This window comes from Pistacia vera, unplaced genomic scaffold (genome assembly GCF_008641045.1).
Source record: "Pistacia vera cultivar Batoury unplaced genomic scaffold, PisVer_v2 Contig425, whole genome shotgun sequence".
NCBI classification, from domain to species: Eukaryota; Viridiplantae; Streptophyta; class Magnoliopsida; order Sapindales; family Anacardiaceae; genus Pistacia; species Pistacia vera.
In genome coordinates, this window is record NW_022196252.1 from 436,851 (window position 1) to 448,322 (window position 11,472).

Below are 11,472 nucleotides of genomic sequence, written 5' to 3' on the forward strand. Positions count from 1 at the left end.
TCTTTTCCAAATGCATGGATAACTTATAGAATACTATTAACTATTCCAGTTACTATAGCTTCAGCAGAAAGAAGTTTTTCAAAATCAAAGTTAACAAAACCATATTTGCGTTTAACTATGTCATACGAAAGATTAGGTAATTTGATTATATTATCGATTGAAAAAGATTTGGTTTCTAAACTTGAATATAAAAAATTAATTAGTGATTTTGCATTTCAAAAGACGAGAAAAATAAAATTGAAATAATTTTTTAATATACGCTTGTATTATTAAATGGGCCTCAAAATAACTTTTGCCTAAGATCATAAATGTTCTTGAGACGACCATGTGTAGGAGGTGATGGAGTAGAAGGTGTAGTGGGGTCAGGTTGATTTGAATTGGGCTCAGAAGGTGAGGAGGTTGTAGGAGGTGGAGAAGATGGCTGTGATGATGGTGGTGGATTGGTGTTAGATGGTGGTGGACTGGTGTGGAGGGTGGTGAAGGTGGCACAGTGGTGGGAGATGAATTTGGAGGCGCACAGGAGTAAAGAAAAATTAGAAGAAATAAAAGGAAAGAAGAAAAGAGAGGAAAGCGGCATTCTTTTTCAATTGAATGCAAAATTAACACATTGTCCTTCTTCAAACGGAATTCACTAACATATGATGACGAAAGTNAGGTTGATTTGAATTGGGCTCAGAAGGTGAGGAGGTTGTAGGAGGTGGAGAAGATGGCTGTGATGATGGTGGTGGATTGGTGTTAGATGGTGGTGGACTGGTGTGGAGGGTGGTGAAGGTGGCACAGTAGTGGGAGATGAATTTGGAGGCGCACAGGAGTAAAGAAAAATTAGAAGAAATAAAAGGAAAGAAGAAAAGAGAGGAAAGAGGCATTCTTTTTCAATTGAATGCAAAATTAACACATTGTCCTTCTTCAAACGGAATTCACTAACATATGATGACGAAAGTAGTTGTTTGTTATTTTCAAACATTTTGGGTACCAGCTATCTTTACGGCAAAGGGGGGCCTCTAAAACAATTGGAAAGAAATAGATTCGTCTTTCACATAACACGGCACTAATCACGCCTCACCAAGTCACCAATCTCATTTCAATTAAAAAACGTCCACGTTCAATGAACCGTAGACTCCTAAGATTCGCGACCAAACAGACATTGATAATTCATAGTTCACGATCACGCCTCTTTTATTTCTCCTTAAAAATCTCATACTTTTACTTTACCTTCAACTTCTCTCACTGTCTTCTAAACCACACTGCGGAAAAGCTTGGCTACTAATAGCCACTCCACAGATGGCGTTCACGGAGTTTAGACGACTTGACGAGGATTCTTTAATAGAGTACATCAAAGCGACACCGTCTTTGTCCTCCAAGATTGGTAACAAGTTCGATGACTTGACCATCAAAGAAGTCGGAGATGGCAATCTTAATTTCGTCTACATTGTTGCTGGCTCTTCTGGTTCTTTTGTCCTCAAGCAGGTATTTAGAGTTTCAATTTCAATACACGATTAATTTTTTTTTTCTTTGAAGAAGTCAGCTTATTAAGAAAGCTTATCAATGAAATGGTTTGGAAACAGTTTTCAATTGTACTTCTACAGATGATGATGGAAGTGTTTTTTATTGCTATAGTCTGAAGTTATATATCTTTAAGTTTTTATAACGCAAATTTCATTTACGTTTCAAGCTTTAAAAAATCAGCCTAGATTTTCTCTGTGAAAATTTGTTTTCCATTATTGAACAAACGCTGCTTTTAAAGGTTTCTTTTTGTGGATCTCTTTATAACCACCTAATTAGCGTGCAGCTAAAGCTCAATCGATATAAGCATGTGAAATGTCTTTTACAATCTCAGATATTATACATTCCAGCTGGGTTTGGGCTTCAGACTTTCACTGCATTAATTTCCTAAAATTGTCAAATTAGTTTGACTACGAAATTAATTTATGTAGTGTGTATTACAATAATATGTCATATTGGTTACAGCTTATTAGAATTTTAGCACCTTAATGTTCTCGTGATTGAACAAATTTCAGTGTCTGTATGTTCAGAAATGACATTCTTTTTTCTATACAAGTAGGGGTATTGATAGGAACAAAAGAAGATTATGAATCTCGTTAGACATTGAACTAGGCTTTTAGCTTTTTCGCATTAACTATAGTTTCAGGTGCTTTATTTGTATATTTCTTATGGATTAAGGTTGTGCCATATTTATTAAAGGGTGGTGTTAATGTACATATGAAAATAATGCGGAAGGTGTTGAGATATTTTGTAATTTGATTGGGTGTAGGCTCTTCCATACATACGGTGTATTGGTGAATCATGGCCCATGACAAAGGAGCGAGCATATTTTGAGGCAATGGCGTTGAAAGAGCATGGCCAGTTGTGCCCTGGTCATGTTCCCGAAGTGTATCATTTTGACCGTACGATGGCGTTGATTGGTATGCGATACTTGGAGCCTCCGCATATTATCCTGAGAAAAGGGTTGATTGCTGGAATTGAGTATCCATTGCTTGCGGAACACATGTCAGAATATATGGCGAGGACTCTTTTCAGCACATCTCTTCTTTATCGTACTACCTTGGAGCACAAACGTGCTGGTAAAAGTTTTTCCATCATTCGTATTGTTTTAGGATTCATTTTTTTTTCCCACTGTCGTATAGTTTAATTTTTCATTTAAAAAGTTGTACTTTAATATAGCTGATATTTATTGCATAATACCTTTCAATTATATGTAAATTGTAGATTATGAGATGACATTCATGCTTGAAAAAAAATTATTCTTATTTTTGAATTGTTGCAGCATTGATTCACACACGCATTTATAATTTTTTCTCCTAACTCGGAAACTATAAATGTAGAAATATAAAACAACTTGAACTAGATTTCATAAAAAAAAGTGAATTCTTTTCAAATGCATGGATAGCTTATAGAATACTATTAACTATTCATGTATTGTAGCTTCAGTGGAAAGAAGTTTTTCAAAATCAAAGTTAACAAAATCATATTTGCGTTTAACCATGTCATAAGAAAGATTAGGTAATTTGACTATATTATCATGAAAAAGATTTGTTCTAAACTTGAATATAAAAAATTAATTAGTGATTGTATTTCAAAAGGCAAGAAAAATAAAATTGAAATAATTTTTTATATGCTTATATATTAAAATGGCCTCAAAAACTTTTGCCTAAGATCACAATGTTCTGAGACGACCATGTGTAGGAGGTGATGGAGTAGAAGGTGTAGTGGGGTAAGGTGATTTAAGGTCGGTTGGTCGGGTGGAGTGGTGATAGTCAAAGTTTGAAAAGACCGGGTCGGTCGGTGGCATAGGGAGAGTGGTGATCCAATACTTGGTTCCTAGGGAGGATGGAGTTGAGTCGGTCGGTCGGTCTGGTGGAGTGGTGATCCAATACTTTGTTCTTGGGGAGTTAGGATGGTGGAGTTGAGTCGGTCGGTCGGGTGGAGTGGAGATCCAATACTTGGTTCCTGGGGAGTGAGGATGGTGGAGTTGAGTCGGTCGGTCGGGTAGAGTGGACATCCAATACTTGGTTCTTGGAGAGTGATGGTGGAGTTGAGTCGGTCGGTCGGTCGGTAGAGTGGACATCTAATACATGTTTCTTGGGGAGGATGGAGTTGAGTCAGTCGGTCGGTCGGTTCGATAGAGTGGACATCCAATACATGGTTCTTGGGGAGTGAGGATGGAGTAGAGTCGGTCCGTCGGGTAGAGTGGACATCCAATACTTGGTTCTTAGGGAGTGATGGTGGAGTTGAGTCGGTCGGTCGGTCGGGCAGAGTGGACATCTAATACATGGTTCTTGGGGAGTGAGGATGGAGTGGAGCCGGTCCGTCGGGTAGAGTGGACATCCAATACTTGGTTCCTGGGGAGTGATGGTGGAGTTGAGTCGGTCGATCGGTCGGGTAGAGTGGACATCTAATACATGGTTCTTATGGAGGATGGAGTTGAGTTGGTCGGTCGGTCCCATGAGGTTGAGGCCACTAACGATCCGCTGCACTTGCACACGTAGAGAAACACACGCGTGAAGCGAACGGGAAACACCAGGGTGGTGTTTGCCGTAGGCATTCCGACGCTCAAGTCAGCAAGGCTGAGAGAGGCTAATATAGTGAGGGTTAGGGAGTACAGGTTACCAGAAGTCTAAATAGGGACTGTGACTATGGCGGTGATGTGGAGCTCTCAAGTCAGAGCTTTCAGTGTGAAGGTGTAATGTCATCTCCCCTTTGTGAAAGGGCTGGCCTCTGCTTATATAGTGGTCGTCTGGTCTCCCAATCCTGGTAGAAGTAGGAGTCCTAGTATGACTCTGATGCAAACCCTAGAAGAATTAGGGCCGTGGTAAGCTGTCTTACCAGTATCCGGATAGGAAGGTGATTCTGATTAGGAGAGTAACTCCGAGTAGGAAAGTGATCAGGAATAGGAAGGTGACCTTGAATGAGAGATTGATCAGGAGTAGGAAAGGATTCTGAGGGGGTTGTGGGCTCTGGATTCGCCCATGGACCTAGGAAATGGACCGAGATTAGGAGGCTCGTGCCCACGTGGTTTGGGCTGGCTATATCTTGTACCGAATAGGCCTAATCTGGTTGGGTCATATCGGGATTGGGCCTGGCTTCTTCTTCAGTGTCGAGCTCGTTTTCCTATTCGGGCCAAGGACGATTTTTGGCCCTAACAAGTACTTTATAGATTTTATAAAAGTGGATGATACTTTTGGTCAAGGTCTTTTTAATGTACTCACAATTATACTAAAAAATCTTGAATTTGATGTAAATAATGTGAGAAGACAAAGATATGATAATGGGTCTAATATGAAAGGTAAACAACAAGGTGTGCAAAAAAGATTATTAGATATAAAGTCTAGAGCATTTTATACACCATGTGGTTGTCACAGTCTTAATTTAGTTCTTTGTGATAATGACTACTTCATGTGCTGATGCTTTTGCATTTTTTGGAGTGACACAACACATATACTCATTATTTTCTTCTTATACAAAACGATGAAAATTTTTGCAAGATCATATTTCTAATTTGACACTTAAGCCATTATCACAAACACGTTGGGAAAGTCGTTTTGAAAGTGTTAAAACAATAAAATTTCAAGCTCCACAAATAAGAGATGTTTTATATCAATTAGCAGAAACTAGTGAAGATCCTAAAACAAAAAGTGACGATATTTCTTTAGTAACATATGAGATTGAAAATTTTGAATTTCTATTAGGCATGATTATTTGGTATGAAATGTTATTTGCTGTTAATAAGATTAGTAAATATTTACAATATAAAAATATGGACATTGTTGTTGCAACAAATTAGTTGAAAGATCTTGTTTCATTTTTTGAAAAATATAGAGAAATTGAGTTTACATCTTCTATGATTTCTGCTAAAGAGATTGCAGAGCAAATGAATATAGAAACAAAATTTCATGAAAAATGTAGAATAAAGAGGAAAAAACAATTTGATGAGAATGAAAGCGAAGAGATGAAATTGTCCGCTGAAGAATCTTTTAGAATAAATTATTTCACATATTTAGTTGATCATGTCATTTCTTCACTTCAAAGTAGGTTTGAACAATTTGAAATATATAGTGATAATTTTAGTTTCCTTTATAATATAGAAAAGTTAAAATTGCTTGATGATGATAATTCGAAGAAAAATTGTTTAAATCTTGAAAACTTTTTAAAACATGACATGCTCTTTGATATTGATGGTTTAGATTTATATTTATAACTAAATGTTTTAAAAGAAACTATAAATGTAGAAATTAAAACACCACTTGAGATACTAGATTTCATAAAAAAAAGTGAATTCTTTTTCAAATGCATGGATAGCTTATAGAATACTATTAACTATTCATGTTATTGTAGCTTCAGTGGAAAGAAGTTTTTCAAAATCAAAGTTAACAAAATCATATTTGCGTTTAACCATGTCATAAGAAAGATTAGGTAATTTGACTATATTATCAATTGAAAAAGATTTGGTTTCTAAACTTGAATATAAAAAAATTAATTAGTGATTTTGTATTTCAAAAGGCAAGAAAAATAAAATTGAAATAATTTTTTAATATATGCTTATATTATTAAAATGGCCTCAAAGTAACTTTTGCCTAAGATCACAAATGTTCTTGAGACGACCATGTGTAGGAGGTGATGGAGTAGAAGGTGTAGTGGGGTAAGGTTGATTTGAATTGGGCTCAGAAGGTGAGGAGGTTGTAGGAGGTGGAGAAGATGGCTGTGATGATGGTGGTGGATTGGTGTTAGATGGTGGTGGACTGGTGTGGAGGGTGGTGAAGGTGGCACAGTAGTGGGAGATGAATTTGGAGGCGCACAGGAGTAAAGAAAAATTAGAAGAAATAAAAGGAAAGAAGAAAAGAGAGGAAAGTGGCATTCTTTTTCAATTGAATGCAAAATTAACACATTGTCCTCCTTCAAACGGAATTCACTAACATATGATGACGAAAGTTGTTGTTTGTTATTTTCAAACATTTTGGGTACCAGCTATCTTTACGGCAAAGGGGGGCCTCTAAAACAATTGGAAAGAAATAGATTCGTCTTTCACATAACACGGCACTAATCACGCCTCACCAAGTCACCAATCTCATTTCAATTAAAAAACGTCCACGTTCAATGAACCGTAGACTCCTAAGATTCGCGACCAAACAGACATTGATAATTCATAGTTCACGATCACGCCTCTTTTATTTCTCCTTAAAAATCTCATACTTTTACTTTACCTTCAACTTCTCTCACTGTCTTCTAAACCACACTGCGGAAAAGCTTGGCTACTAATAGCCACTCCACATATGGCGTTCACGGAGTTTAGACGACTTGACGAGGACTCTTTAATAGAGTACATCAAAGCGACACCGTCTTTGTCCTCCAAGATTGGTAACAAGTTCGATGACTTGACCATCAAAGAAGTCGGAGATGGCAATCTTAATTTCGTCTACATTGTTGCTGGCTCTTCTGGTTCTTTTGTCCTCAAGCAGGTATTTAGAGTTTCAATTTCAATACACGATTAATTTTTTTTTCTTTGAAGAAGTCAGCTTATTAAGAAAGCTTTTCAATGAAATGGTTTGGAAACAGTTTTCAATTGTACTTCTACAGATGATGATGGAAGTGTTTTTTATTGCTATAGTCTGAAGTTATATATATCTTTAAGTTTTTATAACGCAAATTTCATTTACGTTTCAAGCTTTAAAAAATCAGCCTAGATTTTCTCTGTCAAAATTTGCTTTTAAAGGTTTCTTTTTGTGCATCTCTTATAACCACCTAATTAGCGTGCAGCTAAAGCTCAATCGATATAAGCATGTGAAATGTCTTTTACAATCTCAGATATTATACATTCCAGCTGGGTTTGAGCTTCAGACTTTCACTGCATTAATTTCCTAAAATTGTCAAATTAGTTTGACTACGAAATTAATTTATGTAGTGTGTATTACAATAATATGTCATATTGGTTACAGCTTATTAGTATTTTAGCACCTTAATGTTCTCGTGATTGAACAAATTTCAGTGTCTGTATGTTCAGAAATGACATTCTTTTTTCTATACAAGTAGGGGTATTGATAGGAACAAAAGAAGATTATGAATCTCGTTAGACATTGAACTAGGCTTTTAGCTTTTTCGCATTAACTATAGTTTCAGGTGCTTTATTTGTATATTTCTTATGGATTAAGGTTGTGCCATATTTATTAAAGGGTGGTGTTAATGTACATATGAAAATAATGCGGAAGGTGTTGAGATATTTTGTAATTTGATTGGGTGTAGGCTCTTCCATACATACGGTGTATTGGTGAATCATGGCCCATGACAAAGGAGCGAGCATATTTTGAGGCAATGGCGTTGAAAGAGCATGGCCAGTTGTGCCCTGGTCATGTTCCCGAAGTGTATCATTTTGACCGTACGATGGCGTTGATTGGTATGCGATACTTGGAGCCTCCGCATATTATCCTGAGAAAAGGGTTGATTGCTGGAATTGAGTATCCATTGCTTGCGGAACACATGTCAGAATATATGGCGAGGACTCTTTTCAGCACATCTCTTCTTTATCGTACTACCTTGGAGCACAAACGTGCTGGTAAAAGTTTTTCCATCATTCGTATTGTTTTAGGATTCATTTTTTTTTCCCACTGTTGTATAGTTTAATTTTTCATTTAAAAAGTTGTACTTTAATATAGCTGATATTTATTGCATAATACCTTTCAATTATATGTAAATTGTAGATTATGAGATGACATTCATGCTTGAAAAAAAATTATTCTTATTTTTGAATTGTTGCAGCATTGATTCACACACGCATTTATAATTTTTTCTCCTAATTCTAATCTTTTTCTAGTTCTGTTTATTAGATCTTGGTTTCGAAACTGTAATTCATTTGCATGTGAGTCCTGTAGTTACTATACTACATTGATGTGTTTGATGGAACATGGCTAATGTGCTTTTCTTATTGATGATGCAGTTGCTGAATTTTGTGGAAATGTGGAGCTATGCAGGCTTACTGAGCAGGTTGTTTTTTCTGACCCCTATAAAGTATCTCAATTTAACCGTTGCACTTCTCCTTTTCTTGATCGTGATGCTGAGGCTGTGCGAGAGGATAACACTTTAAAGCTTGAAGTTGCTGAGTTGAAATCCAAGTACTATTACTTCCATAATACTGATTTCTTTCCATAATGTATGGAAACTCTTTATTTTTTTATTTTTTAAATTATAATACACTGAAGCTGCATTTTGTATAGGTTCTGCGAAAGAGCACAAGCTCTGATACATGGAGATCTCCACACTGGCTCTGTCATGGTTACTCTTGATTCAACTCAGGTTATAGATCCAGAATTTGCATTTTATGGACCAATGGGTTTCGATATTGGAGCTTTTCTTGGAAACTTAATTTTGGCTTATTTTGCCCAAGATGGACATATTGATCAAGGGAATGATCGGAAAGTATGTCTCAGTTTTCTGATTACTTTGCCTTCTTTATTTATTTTTTTTATTTGGAGACTGTATTTTTGTGCATGTCCTGATCCTTTTTACCTAATTGCGTTATTCATCTTCAGATTTATTTTCCCTTTTTTGTATTATACCTGTTCTTTATCCTTAATGAGGTAGCTATTTTTAGTTATTAACTAATTAATTTTATGGGGTTCATGGGGCACTTTTATATCTTTCTTCTGCATGGCATTGTCTTAGTGCCATTTTTTTTTTTCTGCATTTCATGTTGCATTTCTGAGGAAAAAAAATGACACATTTCCTTGGTGCTGCCTGTAACAACCTTGTTTGTTACTTGTCCTGCTTAATAAATTTCGGGACTTGTGTTCTAACATCTTAATTTTGTTTGTGTCTTTGAATTTCTACATGCCCTATTTTTTTTTTTTTTTTTAATTATTTTTGGCTACTAAATATGTTAGCTTTAGCTCTCAAGTCTCATCTCTATGATGATTAGCATCTAGAGTTTCTTAGCCGTCATCCCTGGAGGAATTTTAACCATATGAACTCTTTGTACTAGTTCTAGAAAGATCAGATATGGTAGCTGAAATCAAAGAAGACAAACAAATGAAAATATTAAGTGAAGTAATTAAAAACAGAAGTAATGAGTTTTAAGTCGCTGCTGGTAGACTTTTAACTTAAAGCCTTATAGATTCTAATATAACATTAGCTTCAGCACTTATAATCATGCTGGTATAAATTAGTGTTTGGCAGTTTAGAAATATATGGTAGTGAGATAATTAACAATCCAGACCAAATGAGTATGAGATGTGTAACACTATGATTACATGGTTGTAATTTTTTTCTTCCTTTTTCTTTCTTGTTTTATGGGGGAGAGTAATTTGAAGGACCATTCAAGGGACATTCTTGCAGTATTTGATTTTTTTTTCATGGGTCGTGCCTAAACTTAATGTCTTCTTGCAGACATATAAAAAGTGGATTCTGAAGACAATTGAAGAGACTTGGACTCTGTTCCACAATAAGTTCACGGCACTTTGGCATCAACACAAGGATGGTTCGGGTGAGGCATATCTTCCTGAAATTTATAACAACCCCGAGCTTCAGCAGCTTATACAAGAAAAATATATGAAAGATCTATTCCATGACACCCTTGGATTTGGTGCTGCCAAAATGATAAGGTGAGATGAAGATTTTTTTCTTCATTTTTTTTTATATATTTGCTGTCATAGTTCCCAGGCTTCCTTTCTTTGCTTTTGTTGACTTTTGCAGTTGATTATTGCAGTTATGGAAGGTTTCTTGATAATTTTTTATATTTATGGTCTTGTTTCTTCATCCTGCCATCATGAAGGCGATGTTTGCTTATAAATTTAGTGTTTCCGCCTGATATAGTTTGTGAATGTGGACAGACCCTTGACTAAAATTTTGGGCTTCCAACAATAAATAGATTGTTGAATTCACTAGTAATTGCTTTTGCGATCTTAATTTTCTGAGCTGGAATAAATTCAAGCTTGGAAAGGTCATGATGTGAATTATGTTCTGATTCTGATCCATTATGTTTAGCTCCTTGTTCTTGTATCTTTCCAGTGAAAATTGTCAGCTTACTTATGTTTTTATAATAAATGATGGTTGATCAATATCAAAATTATAACAGTGCTGTGATGTTACATATCAACTTAAGCTTGATAGGTTATGTTAAAATTCTAAAATTTCTCCCATTCTATTAATCAATTAATGATACAAATCAAGACTTTACATAAGTTTGGATTCACATGAGAAGTCCATTAATTAATTATTGTCATAAATGTGAGGGAGACCCCTTTCCTATTAGCTTAGAATTTTGAGGTTATTGGTTTCAGCATTTGTTAAGTTTTGTTGTTTTCCTGTAACTTCATTGGCATTCTAGTTCTGAAATTTATTTAGGATATTGTGAATCCATATTGATGATGTTTCTACCATTTGATGGACAGGAGGATTGTCGGTGTTGCCCATGTTGAGGATTTTGAATCAATTGAGGATTCTAGCAAACGAGCAGCTTGAGAGAGGCGAGCTCTTGATTTGGCAAAAATGCTTCTCAAGGAAAGGCGAAAATTCCAAGCCATTACTGAAGTTATTTCAGCAATTCAGCTTCAGTCGTAATATAAGTTTTAAGGTAAAATTGATGGTTTGTTTTATGTAGTGAGGTTCTGTATGAAAGCAGTTTCATATTCTTGTTTAAAATGAGGGAAAAAGAGATGAGAGAACCACATTTTCATTACAAGATTATCCTTGGCTGTAATTATCATGAGTGTTCATATCAGAGTATAAATTTTCCCTCGACAAACTTTTCAACTTGGGGTTGTGAATGCTGTAATCTTGATCTTTTTGATCAAACTACTTTCTTGAGCAGACGTATGTTGAATACTGTATTTCCATTTAACTTAATAAAAAAATAATATTACACCCTAATATATATTTACCGTACATTACATTTACACAAATATCCTTTACACTATACACATAACTTCTATCACTCCCCTTCAAGTTGGAGTATATATATCTGTCATG

The 11,472-nt window shown here is 35.6% G+C and overlaps 2 protein-coding genes across 2 annotated transcripts; both read left to right on the forward strand.

The window, feature by feature from the left end:
- Positions 1 to 1,072: 1,072 nt before the first annotated feature.
- On the forward strand, positions 1,073 to 6,290 carry LOC116143073 (methylthioribose kinase-like). Its single transcript, XM_031428489.1, has 3 exons — positions 1,073 to 1,467; positions 2,273 to 2,582; positions 6,184 to 6,290. The coding sequence occupies exons 1-3, from the start codon at positions 1,282 to 1,284 to the stop codon at positions 6,288 to 6,290; spliced, it is 603 nt and encodes a 200-aa protein (XP_031284349.1). The 5' UTR covers positions 1,073 to 1,281.
- A 498-nt stretch (positions 6,291 to 6,788) lies between these two features.
- Positions 6,789 to 11,253, forward strand: LOC116143058 (methylthioribose kinase-like). Its single transcript, XM_031428479.1, has 6 exons — positions 6,789 to 6,974; positions 7,756 to 8,065; positions 8,447 to 8,621; positions 8,724 to 8,925; positions 9,892 to 10,106; positions 10,896 to 11,253. Exons 1-6 carry the CDS (start codon positions 6,789 to 6,791, stop codon positions 10,963 to 10,965), a joined length of 1,158 nt encoding a protein of 385 aa, XP_031284339.1. The 3' UTR covers positions 10,966 to 11,253.
- Positions 11,254 to 11,472: the final 219 nt, after the last annotated feature.

What these genes read in the sequence shown, in the direction of transcription:
- LOC116143073 (XM_031428489.1), top strand. Translation starts at nt 1,282, where the DNA reads ATGGCGTTCACGGAGTTTAGACGACTTGACGAGGATTCTTTAATAGAG. An exon ending in GTTCTTTTGTCCTCAAGCAG is followed by an intron (nt 1,468 to 2,272) that starts GTATTTAGAGTT and finishes GATTGGGTGTAG; the next exon opens with GCTCTTCCATACATACGGTG. An exon ending in CTTGGAGCACAAACGTGCTG is followed by an intron (nt 2,583 to 6,183) that starts GTAAAAGTTTTT and finishes AATTGGGCTCAG; the next exon opens with AAGGTGAGGAGGTTGTAGGA.
- LOC116143058 (XM_031428479.1), top strand. Translation starts at nt 6,789, where the DNA reads ATGGCGTTCACGGAGTTTAGACGACTTGACGAGGACTCTTTAATAGAG. An exon ending in GTTCTTTTGTCCTCAAGCAG is followed by an intron (nt 6,975 to 7,755) that starts GTATTTAGAGTT and finishes GATTGGGTGTAG; the next exon opens with GCTCTTCCATACATACGGTG. An exon ending in GTTGCTGAGTTGAAATCCAA is followed by an intron (nt 8,622 to 8,723) that starts GTACTATTACTT and finishes CATTTTGTATAG; the next exon opens with GTTCTGCGAAAGAGCACAAG.